This window comes from Callionymus lyra, chromosome 8 (genome assembly GCF_982586985.1).
Source record: "Callionymus lyra chromosome 8, fCalLyr1.hap1.1, whole genome shotgun sequence".
NCBI classification, from domain to species: Eukaryota; Metazoa; Chordata; class Actinopteri; order Syngnathiformes; family Callionymidae; genus Callionymus; species Callionymus lyra.
Genome location: NC_141825.1, coordinates 19,846,410 through 19,863,229, shown reverse-complemented (window position 1 = coordinate 19,863,229; position 16,820 = coordinate 19,846,410). Strand labels below are relative to the sequence as shown.

General features: G+C 38.8%; 1 protein-coding gene across 3 annotated transcripts in view; it reads right to left on the bottom strand.

The window, feature by feature from the left end:
* The window catches only part of srgap1a (SLIT-ROBO Rho GTPase activating protein 1a), a 93,582-nt gene that overhangs the window by 15,400 nt on the left and 61,362 nt on the right, over positions 1 to 16,820 (bottom strand). For 2 of the 3 annotated variants that reach the window (XM_087798124.1, XM_087798126.1), the window contains exons 7-17: positions 15,941 to 16,162; positions 15,545 to 15,646; positions 13,307 to 13,504; positions 12,021 to 12,105; positions 11,474 to 11,501; positions 10,320 to 10,425; positions 7,333 to 7,393; positions 7,025 to 7,102; positions 6,784 to 6,918; positions 4,069 to 4,174; positions 3,679 to 3,903 (exon numbers count right to left, since the gene is read on the bottom strand). In XM_087798124.1, the coding sequence (XP_087654250.1) occupies positions 3,679 to 3,903; positions 4,069 to 4,174; positions 6,784 to 6,918; positions 7,025 to 7,102; positions 7,333 to 7,393; positions 10,320 to 10,425; positions 11,474 to 11,501; positions 12,021 to 12,105; positions 13,307 to 13,504; positions 15,545 to 15,646; positions 15,941 to 16,162 (1,346 nt within the window). Of the gene's footprint in view, positions 1 to 3,678; positions 3,904 to 4,068; positions 4,175 to 6,783; positions 6,919 to 7,024; positions 7,103 to 7,332; positions 7,394 to 9,972; positions 10,007 to 10,319; positions 10,426 to 11,473; positions 11,502 to 12,020; positions 12,106 to 13,306; positions 13,505 to 15,544; positions 15,647 to 15,940; positions 16,163 to 16,820 lie in introns of all 3 variants that reach the window. The other variant, XM_087798125.1, reaches the window with a different exon arrangement.

Genomic DNA, 16,820 nt, shown 5'->3' with positions numbered 1-16,820 from the left:
ATCAGTGAATCTTTATTATTTTCCTCTCCTTTATTTTTGCTTAAAGGCCCCCAAAAACAGCAACTGTATAAAACGTGGCCCCCGAGAAAATGTAATTGCCCACCATTGAGTTAGTGGTTTACTCAAGAGTATGAAGAGAATTTCTAGAGCATAATAATTTCCATTTTTTTCTCCTGCATCTCCTGTATTCAAATAAGCAAGTTAAGATTCCAACAGTTTCTGATCATAATCTAAACTTCTCTAAAGTAAAAAGTGAATTTTAACTTTTCGTCAATGACATAATCGATCCACTTTTTCGCTTCACCAGTTGAACTGGGATGCTTCAGCAGCAGTGGTGCCCTGTTTTCGTCAACATCCTCCCTGCCAAGAAAGAACTGGCAGCAGAGTTACACTGTAGATTTACAGCCGGGGTCTGAGTGTGTGTTCCAGTGTTCCTCCGTCAGCAGTCTGTCTTTTTTTTTCAACGAGAAATGAAGCAGCAAAAAAAAAAAGGACAAATCTCTGCAGGCTTCTCTGCAGGTGCATCATGGAGCAGAGGTTGGTGAGCAGCTTCGGTCAGGGATGAATCCCCGTCGGCCTCTGGTGACGTAAGTCGAGCAGAGAACACGGAGAGGGCGGAGCTATGAACAGATGTGAGGTGGTTTGAGGTTGTAGATACATGTTCTGCAATTGGCCTAATCACCGCTTGGCTGCGAGGTGACCACCAGCTTCTCTCTGCTGCCAGAGTCACATCTATTACTGTGTTTATCGACATGTGAAGGCGGAACACACTCACATAGTCCACAGAAAACCTTAGTAACACTATAAAAATAGGCTTTTTAGCAACACAGCTGCAGTGGTGAGTTTCCCCAAGAATCACAGCAATACCTGCATGAGTGACTCTGAGCCCCGTGCCTTTGATTCGTCGCACGGCACCGACTCAAAGATTCACTCAGGGAACTAGTGATCTCATCAGAATGTCATCCATCACCGCTTGTAATTGGATGAGCTTGAAGGTAGTAGCAATAGGTCATGTTAGAAATAAGTTTCAGAGAGAACCTTCTTAAAACATCGAGATGAAAAGGTCGACACCCTGGACAGTCCATCATCAGAATCACTATTTTGATGACACCACAACATGTCCCAGTGGCAGTAGAATAGAGAAAAGAGAAGAGCAGCCCAGAACACAAACAATATGGCCGCTTGAATTTGAGGAAGAAGACCCAGAAAGTTGTGTAAATAATCGCAATGTTGCAGATGTTTACCACAAAGAGAACAAACCAAGAAAATAACCTTACGGTACGTTATGTTGCTGTACGTTATGTTGTGGTACGCTAAATTGCAGTACTTTGCTTTGGTACGCTAAGTTGCGTTACGTTATGTTTTGGTACTTTAAGGTGCGGTAGGTTAAGTTGCGTTACGTTAAATTGCGTTACGTTAAGTTGCGTTAAGTTAAGTTGCGCTACGTTAAGTTGCGCTACGTTAAGTTGCGCTACGTTAAGTTGCGTTAAGTTAAGTTGCGCTACGTTAAGTTGCGTTAAATTGAGTTACGTTAAGTTGCGTTAAGTTAAGTTGCGCTACGTTAAGTTGCGCTACGTTAAGTTGCGCTACGTTAAGTTGCGCTACGTTAAGTTGCGCTACTTTAAGTTGCGTTAAGTTAAGTTGCGCTACGTTAAGTTGCGTTACGTTAAGTTGCGTTACGTTAAGTTGCGTTACGCTAAGTTGCGCTACGTTAAGTTGCGTTACGTTCAGTTGCGTTACGTTAAGTTGCGTTACGTTAAGTTGCGTTACGTTAAGTTAAGTTGCGTTACGTTAAGTTGCGTTACGTTAAGTTGCGCTACGTTAAGTTGCGCTACTTTAAGTTGCGTTAAGTTAAGTTGCGCTACGTTAAGTTGCGTTACGTTAAGTTGCGTTACGTTAAGTTGCGCTACGTTAAGTTGCGCTACTTTAAGTTGCGTTAAGTTAAGTTGCGTTAAGTTAAGTTGCGCTACGTTAAGTTGCGTTACGTTAAATTGCGTTACGTTAAGTTGCGTTAAGTTAAGTTGCGCTACGTTAAGTTGCGTTAAGTTAAATTGCGTTACGTTAAGTTGCGTTAAGTTAAGTTGCGTTAAGTTAAGTTGCGTTAAGTTAAGTTGCGCTACGTTAAGTTGCGCTACTTTAAGTTGCATTAAGTTAAGTTGCGCTACGTTAAGTTGCGTTACGTTAAGTTGCGTTACGTTAAGTTGCGTTACGTTAAGTTGCGTTAAGTTGCGTTACGTTAAGTTGCGTTACGTTAAGTTGCGCTACGTTAAGTTGCGCTACGTTAAGTTGCGCTACTTTAAGTTGCGTTAAGTTAAGTTGCGCTACGTTAAGTTGCGTTACGTTAAGTTGCGTTACGCTAAGTTGCGTTACGTTAAGTTGCGTTACGTTAAGTTGCGTTACGTTAAGTTGCTTTACGCTAAGTTGCGTTACGCTAAGTTGCGTTACGCTAAGTTGCGTTACGCTAAGTTGCGTTACGTTAAGTTGCGTTACGTTAAGTTGCGTTACGCTAAGTTGCGTTACGCTAAGTTGCGTTACGTTAAGTTGCGGTACGTTAAGTTGCGGTACGTTATGTTGCGTTACGTTAAGTTGCGTTACGCTAAGTTGCGTTACGTTAAGTTGCGTTACGTTAAGTTGCGTTACGTTAAGTTGCGTTACGTTAAGTTGCGTTACGTTAAGTTGCGTTACGTTAAGTTGCGTTAAGTTGCGTTACGTTAAGTTGCGTTACGTTAAGTTGCGCTACGTTAAGTTGCGCTACGTTAAGTTGCGCTACTTTAAGTTGCGTTAAGTTAAGTTGCGCTACGTTAAGTTGCGTTACGTTAAGTTGCGTTACGCTAAGTTGCGTTACGTTAAGTTGCGTTACGTTAAGTTGCGTTACGCTAAGTTGCGTTACGCTAAGTTGCGTTACGCTAAGTTGCGTTACGTTAAGTTGCGGTACGTTAAGTTGCGGTACGTTATGTTGTGGTACATTACGGTGCATTACGCTGAATTACAATATGTTGCGTTACGATATGTTGTGGTATGTTCTGTTGCGCTACTTTGTGCTGCGCTACGTTGTGTTGCGCTACGTTGTGTTGCGCTACGTAATAAACAAAACGGAATGAAGTCATCTTGGTTGGTCATTTGCACTTTGTTATATAACCATAAAGTAATGATACAGTATGTTGGGAAACGTCAAGTTGCGCTACGTAATGAAGCAATACGTTATTTATTTTATGTGTTGCGATACGATGTTGTGCTAAACGTTTTGTGGCACTACGCTAACTTGTTTGGTAAGTTGCGTTGTGTTATGTAACCACGTGTTACAAAAAGTAATGATATGATGATATAACCTTTCAATGTTTGAATGTTGGGACATGTTTAACTGTGATTATGGTTTGTGATACGTTGCGATAAATCATGTCACAACACACGCTTTACGTTACTTTATGTTGTTTTGTCATACGGCATCACGTTAGATTACATTGTCATCTGTACCGTTTTATGTAGATTAAACAGTGAAGAACCATGAGATCCTGCAAGTAAAAATCCTGCAACTTTTGAGGGGTCTTAAACCTTGACCTGACAGTATTTGTTTGTCTTTTCAAAGTGTTTTTTTTATGAAAATGGTTCAATCATCCATTTAAAACATCACATTAGTTTAACAGATTATATAGCAGAGCAACAAACGTCTCTTCTCACCAGTATTCTCCTCCAGCCATGCACTTCTCATAGATGGGCCCGTCCAGTTCTTTGGCGTCAGGGAAGATAGTCTCGTTGTGTATGATGATGGTCTTGACGATCTCATTGACGTGCGCCTGGCACGACACCTGGTCTTGGCACTCCGGTGTGGGCATGAGAGTGGGACCGAAGCAGATGGCCAAGTTGTAGGCATCCATCATGTTCTCGTCGCTGTACTGCGACAGACTGAGGAGAAAGAAAAACAATGACTCGTATGTTTATTATGTTTCAACGCTGAAATATAGAGAAAGAGAAATAACACTCATTTAGTTGGACTTGCTGCAGTGTTATTAAATATTTTATCTAAAAAAAAAAGGGAAGATTAGTGAATAAAAAAGCGACTCAACTTACTGGTTTAGGAAGGCGAAGAGGTATCGCATGACGATGAGCACTGATCTTGGAATGGTCAGCAGAATCTTACGGATGTACAGCGCCCTCTCGTACAAGTTTTCTATTCCTAAAAGAAAAGAATCAAAAATAACTATTAATTTTGAGAAAAATGAGAGAAGAATCAGATTTTTTTTTAAAATCAAATTAAACAGTTTAAAGTCAATTACATTTTTTTTTTAAAATGTTGACCTAATCTAAGAATATTCAACTTGATTTTTTTCCAAAATTGATTCATCTGGATTTATATCAAGAAGATGATAATAATAGATGTTTATTTTAACTAGACCTGTCAAAAGATTGGAACATTTGAGAGATCAATTAATTTTCATCTGTAATTAAACTGATCCACTTTTAATCCTTCCAGAAAATTGCTGAGAAAATGCTTCAATTTTAGTTGTTTTTATTCATCCAGATTAAAAGATTGATATAAAAGAAAAAAAGTGTCTTCATAAAGTCTGTATTTCAGACTCAAGTGTTACCGGCAACATCTAGTTTCCACCAGCAGGGGCTGAATATTGCTGTGTTCTTTCGTCTAAACCATTGGAAAATAAAAATACAACATCAGGTCTATATAAAGTCATGTAAAGTAACGCATCAAAAAGTGTTACACAATGATTGTTCAACAGACCAATCGATGTCAACTTCAATGTGTGACTGATCATCGTTTTCACTCCGACGACTCAGGCACAATAAGACATAAAATTTTACATGTATTATGGCTTAATTTAATTCATCACATTATTTGACAGGTGTTTAGTTCTCACTGTTGTCCTGCTAAATTCAGGAATGTCATCTGAAAAAGAGCAAAGAGCTAATAATGTGCAAATATTTTAGGTCACTGTCATAAACACACTTGTAAAAACATTCTCAGAAGTAAATTCAACTCAACTGTTGGATTGAAATGACTAAAGGAAAATATGTGAACTCTTTTCTAAGGAGGAAATCTGGGACTCACAGGAATAGATGGAACAAATGGAATAAATATACAGTATGCAAAGTTATTTGGATTATTATATAGAAATTGTCCAATCTTTGGTTTTTGTATTGTCTTTTTCTTTAGCTTTTTGTCTTCTCTGTACTTGAAAAAACTTGAAAATCTGATAAATAAACAATAAAAAATGTAGATCCGTGTGATGTTTGATCACTCAGGTGGGAAGAGCTGCCCTCAGGACTTCCATTATCGTCTCATTTGTTCTGTTGAAGCGACGTGTTTCCTTTGGCTGAGCAGCAGTCGAGCGGCTAAAAATAGCCGCGTCACCCTCCAGCCACACTGCCTTCTGGGATACTTTCACCAACACCTCACCAGGAATGTGTCCCCTGAGCTCTCCAGAACCGGCTTTTGTGCATCACGGGCTGTAGACACTTTAGCGAGGTGCAAACCTCCTCCAGTCAACTTCATAAATAGACGTGTGTGTGTGTGTGTGTGTTTGGCGCATGACTCTCTGGCATGTTGTCGTGAAGAATGTAAACAAGGGAACTCCATCGGCTCTGGTGTGTTAACAGCAAACTGGGGGAAGCATCAGCCAGCGAGCGCTGAGTTCTAGCAGGTACACACGAGCGTCCGTGGACACGTTTCACACGAAGCCAGTGGTGAAAACACAGTTCACGGTGGCACGTTCACAAAGAGCGAATTGTCTGGCGATCAATTCCAAACATGACAAAGCAGCTTCTGTCAGGAGCATCAGAGCTTTGCTTGTGAGTGATATTGCTCTGAGCGGCTCGTGATGACGTACGAGTTCCCGGCAGAGCAATAAAGTGGCAAACAGGCGTCTTTTCTCTCTGTATCTTCTGCGACTACACGATTGATGGAAGTGCATCAAAGACATCAGAATATAAATTGTTGTTGTTTTATTTACTTAAAATTGATTTAGATATGTTTATTATTCTACAAATGAATGGATTTTCTTACACATAGATTGTAATATTGTAATTTTAAATATTTAAAAAATGCATTTTCCTTAATTTATTATTTTTAAATTGAAGCATTTTAAATACATCCAGCTAATCATGGGGTCTCTATTATACCAACATTTTAATATTGTATTTATACACTTGAGAAATATCTAATTTTATTTTTTATTTATCTGAACTAGAACATCCAACTATGTGTAAAAAGACATCCTTCATTTAGAAAATATTCTGGATTTAACAGATTTTTCCCCATTAAATTATGGCACTTTTTATATTGATTTAATCGGCTTCAAAATAAAAATATCGAATTTAGAAAATGTATTATTTAATTATTGGTTAGAATATCAAACTCTGTGTGTACATGAATAATTCCTTTTGAAAATGATGAAAGATAAAAGAAAATAACGATGAGAAACAAACAAAATTTGAGTTCTGCAAGTTAAAATGTAAAAAAAAAAATTATATTTTTAATTATTAGGGAAAAACAGACAATAACAAATTCCACCTTTCAATAAATGAATTATTAACATGAACATTTCAATAAAAAATGGAATATTCCAACCTTTGAAATTCAACCATTCAATATTCAGACTGCACTGATACACTTCCATGCAAAAGGAACCCACTTCAGACATTGGTATGGTACCATAAAAAAGGGATTTCAAGGTCAACTAGGCTCTAAGATCTAAGTGTGGTTTGTTAATGAAGATTTTTTGCATCTGTATCCAAGCAAACCGCAGAAGCCATGACCACAGAGGTACTCACTGATGCAGGACAGCAGGTCGTTGAACCTCTCCTTCGGAAACAAGGGGTTCTCCAAACCGCGGAAGTAAAGCTTGAGCACGCCGGCCACCGAGTTGATGTCATGATTGTTCTCCTCGTCAGTGAGCGGGTCGTTTCCTGGGACGAGACAATGTTTGGATGTTCAACAGGACATCATGACGAGGCGCACGTGTTTACAAACATCCGTTCTCTTGTTTGTGAAAAATCATCTGGAGCCACAAACCTCTTTCAAACGAGTTCTTGATGTCGTTCACTTCCAGCTGGGATCCAGACACTCGGAATATTCCTTGATGTTGCAGCCCTGTGAGGAACATCCGCAACAGATCATGTGAAAACACAGAAGAACAAGCGTGTAATTAGAAACGTTCTTTAACCGTTCTCTGTTGAGATTAGATGTAATAGTTTAAGGTAAAAACACAATTGGTTTTAGATTATTTTTGATGTGTGGGATTATCCAAGATATCTGGTTTCATTTGACCCATTCTAGTCAAGCCTAGATTAAAGAAGCGTCTGCTCTCCTTTATAACTTACCATAGAGGTTGATGTAGCGAATACAGCTTTCAACCACACGAGGGATTGCTTGTCCAGAGTCCTTTTTAAGCAAAACACATGATTAAATCCTCATGTTAAAACATTTTAATGGTCACGTTGCTTTAGAGATAAGATCGGGGAACACAATTAAAAAATTAACTAACCAGTTTTACCATGAAAATGACCTAGTAGAGAAGCCAAATATTAGTTTTGGTATGAATCATGTAAAATAGATCATTATATTATGATATATTATTTATTATGACAATTTTTTCTACTCCCATTTTTTAGTTTTCTATTTGTTCAGTTTCATTGCATTTGCAGTTCACTGATTATCATTAGAAATTAATACAATATCTGAGAAATAAAATAATGACATTTGTTTTATTCATGACTTTGAATATAAACAATGAATAAAAGGTAAAGGTCAAAACTGTCTTAAAGTGAATTAATACACGCACATATGGCTATCAAAAGTACAAATACAAATTATGTAAATCAGGAATCATAACAGGCTCTACTGATGTTTTTTTTTAATCAGACACAAATAGCTGTTTGTTTACTAGATAAACTGTTCAAACTTAGAAGCTCTATTATCTATAATGGGATCATTTAATCTTTAGGATTTTAATTGGATAAATGGCGACAGAATTGTCTAATTGTACATTTAATTTTCTGAGCTTCATCCTCAGCTCCTTTGCACTTTGTGACACATTTTGTTGACAATATATCGATCTGGTTACTGGAGGAGAGGTAGGAGCCGGACAAAGAGTCCCACACATTCCTATCTCCAGAAACCGTTTGCAGGCTTAACAGAAGTTGAAGTTCTCCAAGATGTCATAGTCTGTAGGTATTTAATCCAAGTAAGGAGAACTAGAAAAGTAGATTGACCTCAAACATTGGTTAATTAATTATTTAAATGTGTTCCGTAGACTAAAATTAAAATCAAAACAAGATTTTTTTTTCAAGAAAGACAGAATAAGAAGATGGACAAGAGAAATATGATACGTTATTGCTAATAAATATTCTTTTCAGTGCGTTATGAGCAATAAGGTTGGAGTTCTTGCTCTTACAGTAATGTTGCCAAAAGAGTTTGTAAAACTTGTACAAACAGTTCAGGTGATAGTGGACAATTTGAATACAAAATAAAAAATATTGTCCATCAAGTTATTCCGTCTGTTCTAAAAGCATTAAAAAATTAGGATTTCTGAACAAGAAGCTCACAAAGAAATACATTTGACGCAAGCAATGTTAGCATTCCAAGAGTAAAAGAGTGAAGATTAGCAACCATCTTACTGACCCAGACTGACTTGAATACTTTCAGCGTTCACTTTAGGGGGAACTAATGTGAAACTTCAACTCTCCTGACTCACTCTCATGTTCAAATGTTGAAGTCTTCCTCTCCAAGATGCAGTAAGTTCCTCATCATGACCATGATTTTAACTTATCACTTTATAAAAGGTCTGAAATCTCAGCAAAAAAGAGGTTACGAGAGCGGAGTCCATTATGACGCAATAATGGCTTCACTTCTCCAGCCAGCGAGCTGTCATTTTTCTGCTTTGTTTATACAATGAGTCCCTTGGAGGTGGAGACTTCAGGGATTGATGAGGCTGTGCGACAAAACTTGATGCCTGACCAGTCACAGCTGAGTGAGTGTGGTTATCGTCAACAAGATTTTAGCCAAAGAAAAACCAAGTGTTTTCAGTAGGCGGGGCTTAAGATAATTTTCTAATGTAAATATTTCAATGAAAAGAGAGTTTTGTACAAACGGACACATACTGACGAGTACAATAGAGTACAACTTCTATTTAAGAGGCACTTAAAGTAGCATCTCTCAACTTTGGTTTTTCTGTGTATTTCTTGTTCCTGGCCTGCTGTGCTGGACCAAGATTTTAATAATACAGTGGCTCTGTTTACAAGCCTCAGGGGTGCACACATGGCCTGAATACAGAAAAGCCATCTTGGAGAGAAGAGCTGTGGAGGTGACGAGCACAGGCCAGGATGATGTAACGTTCTGGAAGCGGACGGTTTCATTTGAAGGGTTAGTTCACCCAAAATGTCACTCATTTTCTCCTCAACCTCATGTCAACTAAGTGTTGGGATTATTTTCAAAGTAATCCATTTCTTTTTAAATAAAAGTTAGATATAAATGTTTGTTCATTGCAATGTAGCAACTAGAGTTTAGTTCTCTTCGTCTTAACTTCACTTTAAAACATCCAAATACCTCCATATTGCTCGTCTGTGATCTTGTACTGAAACCTTGACGAGTGGAATTGTTCCTTAAAAAACGGAGTATTTCCTGTTTGAATTGCTTTTTATTCTTTAAACTTCTGCTAAAAAACAAGCTTAAAATATAGACTTGTTTAAGGTTTTCGGAACAATTCCTCATATCAAGGAGGAACAGAGCAATATGGAGGTATTTGGATGTTCTTAAGTGTCTTTTTTTTTAACAGTTTATTCTGAAAATAATCCAAACCCTTAGTCCGACATGAAGGTGAGCAGAAAATGAGTTAGAATGTTGGCGGTACCATCCTTTAAAGAACCCAAAGTGGATCCAAGTCAGTCTGAGTTTCGTTTGCAAGAAGTCAAACCATAGAAGGAAAGTGCAGGCGAGCAGGACGGTCCCCCCAAGAAGTCTACCTGGTGTCGCGTGTGTGAGTTCCGTCGTCCACGGCTTTGGAAATGCAAGAGCCAGAAATGGAGAGAGAGAGAAAAAAGAAAAGCAAGACCCAGATTAGAACCAGAGCAGCTGCCCACCGAAGCTTTTATAAAAAAACGCCGAGATAAAACAGTGGGATCCTGACAGAAAGAAGTCAGGACTGGACCTCTTGACACTGTCCTAACCGAGACTTCCTGCTCTTCTAAAGACTAGCACCAGTCCCTCTGGGGGAACCCACCCAACAAAAAAAAAAAAAAAAGGGCCAGGAAAGCAAGGCGGAAAGAAGGAAGATAAGCGACGTGGAGTCGGCAGAGGAGAGGAGCTGTACCTTGATAAAAGTCTCCATATTGCCATTAAACAACCTAACATTAAACACAGAGCGCGGTCTAGCACGCCGCGTGCCAGTGTGGGTTTTGTACGCCCCGTTTGGATGTCTAAAACAAAACAAGAAGTTAGAAGAGTATTGGAGACAATAGTCATTTCCAGTGAGTCCTTTAAATCCATCCATCACTAAAAATCTGTTAAAAATAGACTTGTCGTCTGGTGTGTGTGTGTGTGTGAATGTGTGTGAATGGTTGTCAGTCTACATGGCACGTTATGGTCTGGAGACTCTGTGATGTCGCCCCGAGTTGACAGGACAAGCATCCGATTTGAAACATGAAAATACTGGAAATGTCCTGGAGATGGAATAACTTTATTCTAATAGATTTGTTCAAAACAAGTTATTTACCATTAGTGCCTTCTAATCTATACACTTCAGGACTGAAAACCTGGTTTTCTGCCTCAGTTTTTGACAAATACTTACTTTGCCTTCTGTGTTATCAACATTCCATCTCAGGGATAGGAAAAAAGACGGCATAAAAATATGGTAACACTATCGTTTGAAAAGAATCCTTAAATAAACTGAACTAACTGAGCATTTAAAGATAGAAATAACTATAATTAACTCTTGGTTTTGCTTTTGTAAATGTTTTAATATATTAGTGATTTTTATTTATTGTATTCTATCTGAATTTCTTCTTAGTAATTATACTTTTGTAAACCAATTTGAGATCTATTGAAAACGAATATTCAAAATAAACAAAGTATTAGTAGATTAAAAAAATATTGCATCAGAATAAATGGAGTTAGCTCTGTTAGCAACTAGCTAAGATAGTAAGTACAGCTTGCAATTCTTTTAATAGGTTTATATATACTTATATATCAGTGTGGTACATTTACAAAACATCAGTTTTTCACAAAAAAATCGTATTAAAAAAAAGATTATGCTTGAGACATTGGCTCCAGAGTGTGTATGATATTATCTGCTGTCTAAAATATTTATGTTTATATATTTTTGTAATTATTTGGGTTAATTCTATGCATGATGTAAATCACCGCAATAATAAAACAAATAAACATATGATTTTAAATGATAGGAAAGTGTTCTACCGCTGAGGGGCGAGAAGAAACCTGAGTTCGGAGAAGGGTTTGAGTGTTTACCTTGTGGTCATGTAGTCAGCTCTGTGGCCTGCAGGTGGAGAAGAACAAAAGATTATGAAAAGTTGCCACTCAAACACCAACGTGCTTCTCAGTTCCTCCTCTTAAGAGGATCTTAAAATCTGCCTCGTGAAGAACTCACAAACATTCTCGACCGTAGCCATTAGTCAGCTCTGCGCTTCTATACGTACGACTGGGAAAAGCACGCGAGAAGCAGGAAATGGCTTCCAAATGTTTTATATAACTTTAAACAGGAGACCATATGGCTCCTCTAATGTGACTAACTTCCTTGACACGAGCATGACCAAAGGAGGGCTCGCATTAGGCTTCATCACTTACTAAGACGACAGTTTAAGTGAGACCACCAGCGCGGATCTGTCGCACAATGACAGACGACTGCTGTCTAGTTTGACGGCTACAACCCTGCAGGAGACCCCACCTCGAGAATACATGGTGGCACAAAATTAAAAAGAAATATCCAGAAAAACACAAGTGACGTCACAGCGTGAAGAAGAATGAGGAGTTTAAACGGAAGCGACTGTTGCTGTACCTTCTCCCAGCGTCCTCTTCAGCACGTCATGTTTGGCCTGCAGTTTGGAGATGAGATTACTGCCTTCCAGATACTCCCGGAATTTCTGTGGAGAATTGAGAGTAATTACACGAGCGGGGCCTCGACGTCGGCTCTCTCTGGACAGCAATCTACGATCAGGCAGCCAAGGGCAAAGGACGTGACTTTTTTTTTTAGGCTTTATCGGAGCGTGTCCATCTCCAGACCGGAACAGGGGAATAAAGATAATAATAATAAGACGTCTTAGCTTGCTAAAGCACATTTTGACTCTTAAATATGTATGTTTTTATATGTTTTGACAATACAGATTGAAAAGCACTTTCCTCCAAGCACTTTCACATTTGGTCAGAGAAATTATTTGCCCAATTATTTGTTGTAAACGCCAGAAAAAAGTGTTCTTTCTTTAAAATAAATAATAAATCGTTATTCCTACAGTATCGCATATAGGGTATCGTCACACCTGTATCGTGATACATATCATATCGCCAGTTTCTTGCCAATACACATCCCTATAAAGTAGTAACCGTTTAATTTTCACTATTCGCATACATGAGGCTTAATAATGCACTCTTTATAAACTCAAATTCTCATCAAAATTTTCCATCATTTTAGCAACATGAAATGATTTATTATTACATCAAGTAACTTCTATTTGAACTCCACATTGAATATGAGGTGCCATTCCTTTGAACCCCCCCTCAGTAACAGTGACCTTAAGGCTTTTCCTTGACTTTCTGGAACTGGAGCGCTTTGTGACACTGGTCTGGAAAAGCGCTATATAAATAAAAATGACTTACTTACTTAACAGCTCCTGTATTGCTTTGCCGCCCAGCCAACAAATCACAGTTGTCGTAGCGACAAAGATGTAGAATTTAAATACAGTATTGAAGTGATTAGCCGTCATTAAATGGAGCAGTGCTTGAAAGGGCATCATGGGAATTCACCGTTTTGGTGGCACCATAAGTAAGGTAGTTACATCGTATTTAAAGTCACATGCTGTTCAAACAAATAATCTTTTTATAACTGGGTGACCAAAAATAAGGAGTTTTGCATTTCCTGACTGCAGTTTTCTACAACATATTTAATTATGCAGTACAATGTGCTAAAAAAAACGAGACCGCATAAGGTGAACATCGATATAGGGAGGGACCCCTTGAATAATCTATTCACGATACGAAAAAAGAAATGGCTTTAAGCTCCATTTTTCTTACATTCCTGTTTTCAAGGTTGAATTATAATCAAACGGCGGCATCATCTCCGTGACTCACCATGAAATAGAACTGTTCGGTTTCCTGCTGGTTGGCTCTCCTCTTGGCAATGCTGGGCTTGCTCAGGTACGTCTCAGAGACGGTGGACTTGACCGACTCGGTCGAGCGGCTGTGATGAAAACTGTCCGACACGTCGTAGTCCTCGATGGTCACCATGTCCTGGATGGTGGTCAGTGTTGCTTCCGACGTCTTTTTGATCTGAGGAGGAGGAGAAAAACTCATCATACGGAAGTGACGAAAGATTTAGAGTATTAGAATTACATCATTGTTGTTGAACATATCCTTACATCACTGAAGTTTTCCTAAACACAGTTTTTTAAAACATAATACAAAATACAGTCTGTATTTTGGAAAAGTGTCAAAAATGAATGCTAGCATGTTTGTGACATTGCAAGTCTTTATTTTGTCAACGTTTTATTTTACTGAATAATATTAAAAGCATGAACACATTCTTAATATAGGAGTTATAAATAATAATGAATCATTTTATCTGACAAAAAACATATTAAACTGATTGAAAATGATTTACCTAATATTAAATGTACACCAATATAAACAAATATTATATATTGGTACAATATCCCCCTTTCAGTCTTGGACCAGAATCTATCTATCCATCAGAAAGTGCAAAAATAATACAGAGAAACCTTTTTGAATTATTTAGGCCCCTATGTGGAGATACTTACTCAAAACTGCAGCTAGTGTTGACATTTTTGATGTAGACCTTAAGATTTACTTTTTCAGTCTTGCTTATATATAAACTCGGCTTTTACTGTAAGTTTATAATTTATTTTTCTTAATCTTTTTTATGTCTCTCTACATGTTTTTACTCACAAAGTGCTCCAACACACGTTAAAATGACAACAAAAAAAAATCACAATATAATAAAAAACCTAATTAAACTGACATTTATTTTGAAAAAGTAACAAATACACAATATACAATACACTTAAATTAAGAACTTTACGAACAAAATGCATGTTAAATTGTTCATTAAATAGTAGTAGCTTGATTATTTTATTTTCAGAGCCATGCCATGTTGGACTAGAGAGATTGTTTTCATTGGCCCCTGGAACCACTTATGTGAATATTGATACATTTCTCTCCTGCATTGCACTGATGAATAACTTCACCGACACGTCAACCTCTTCAACCCGAGCCGGATGACAGTTTAGCACAAACACTGCAGGTTGAAACACAGCTAATGTCAACATACGGGCGGAAACCATGGATTAAGGGATCATAAACTCTTCCGCAAAACTGTGCGTCAAAATGAAAAAAAAAACAAACTTGAAATACAATGAATGAACAATGAGGTTAAATATTAAAAGGGCATGTTTAGCTTAGCATTGTGTACGCAACAACCAGGCCAAACATGCCAACACTAAAGATGCTCTTGTGTTGATACATTATTTACCAGAAGAACAGCGAAGAGCACTCACTACCATATAGAGCGACAGAGTAAGACGACATAACCATTAGAGTCCAAGGCCGAGCGAGTTGAGAGACGACAAATCTGATCATGAATGATAGGCTAAAGCTAGCTAGCTGGTTGAACGGATCCAACAAAAAAAAAAGAAACTTTGCCAGAAGGAAAGTTCACAAACTAAGATGTAGACACAAGATGTATTATTTAGGCTCTCAGGAACGCCAGTGGAGCGAGTTCTTCAGTAAGCTATCTGACAGCTAGCTTAGCGCGGCATGATGGCAGCTCTAGCGGGAGATCGCGGCAGGAAGACAGGAACTTTGAGCTTCTTTCTTCTCGTCTACACAAGATGGTTCAGTGTGAGAAGGGGTGAAAACCTTACTTTAAAAAAAAAAAAAAGCTTATGATTCATGGTTGACACCGAATGCTTCCTGTTAACTAGATAATCCAAAAAAAAAAAAGTTTCCCACTTAGGGCAGGAAGCAGCTGCGACTCTTTGAGGCGCTGCCCTCCGCCTCTCCTTCCTGGAGTATCGAATCACTTGTTGTGGATTTGACAGTTGCTCTTGTAAGGTCACTGCACCACTTTGCACGTCTATTTTACAAGGGTAAATGTGGCGTTCCCGCGACTCGCGGCGGCCATCTGGCCATTGCTAACTCAAAGTTAGCGGTGCCCCCGGAGTTCTGACCCCACGCGACCTCCAAGAAGAGCCGAAAGGAGAAAATATAAGATGAAGGAAGTAAAACTACAAATACACGGCATGAACTTTAAGGTAGGTCTAATTTTAAAGGGGAGCAGCGGCATTTCTTTACCTCTTCATTTTCTATCTTTAGCGTGGTCAGCCGGGACTGGAGCTGCTGGAACCTCAGGATGAGCTCGCCTTGGACCGGCGGCTGCACTGAGATCTGACACACCTGGAGCGAAAGAGAAGGAACACGGCGTCAGGGATCAGGAATCCTGAAATTACAGCCCACTGCGGGGGGAAAAAAACAAGCCGGCGTAACCTCCGGTAAGCGCTAGTAAACAGACATGATGACATGTTGAGCAACATGTGATTCGTCAACAGTAGTAAAAACCTGATCCCAATAAAAGCTCTTAAAAAAGCTTATTCACCTCATAACTAAAAGAGGAAACAAGACGCCTGATGAATGTGTTCAAGCTTGAGGTTAATTCAGTTCAACTTAATATCATTGAAGCCACTACAGTACCTCGTCTCCCATGTGGGCCTGGAACTCGAATTTGGAAGGAGGGCAGAAAGCCGTCGGGTACATTTCCATGAATCTCTGTCGGTCGCTCCGAGGGTCCAGGCTGTCCACGGCGTTCTCGATGATGTCCAGCCCCTCGTGGCGAGACGTCTCCAGGTTGTACTCGGCGGACAGGTAGGTCCGCAGGGCTCGGTTCAGACTGGCGTGGTATCCCAGGTCACAGCACTGGGTGGAGAGAGAAGATGAGAGTACATGTTGAAGATGTCTCTGGTTTAGACGTGTTCACTCTTCGGTTATCTAAGGGTCAAGGTGACCCGAAACCCTCAAGACAAATGTAATCGTTTGGGTCAAAACGACCTCCCTGGCTTCCATAAATACATATGCAGGGGTGAAGGTTGTTTATTTTGACCCAAATGCAACAGAAAGGATACAACATTAAGATTTGTTTTCAGGCCTTCGGGTCACTTTGACCCTGAGATAACACAAGGGTTAAAAGACAGAAACTTAATTTATTCCAGCATCATGCTAAAAACATTCGTTTTTCATTAGTTTTTCTTTAAACTAACAAAACATTTTTCTCATCACAGAAAATAAAAAAGGAAAAATATTCAAGCTTCTTAAAGGAACCTAAATAAACTTAAAAATGTTTAATTAAAATGATCCCTTAACCCTTTCGTTATCTCAGGGTCATGTCAATGTGTTTGTGGTATCCCTTCTATTGCCTTTTGTTTAAGGTGGAGGTCGTTCAACCCACAGACAACACCAGGAAAACCAGAAACACGTTTGTTTTTCAGCCCTTCGGGTCACCTTGACCCTGAGATAACACAAGGGATACCTAAAACAGATTTGCTTTTCGGGCCTTCGGGTCACCTTGACCCTGAGA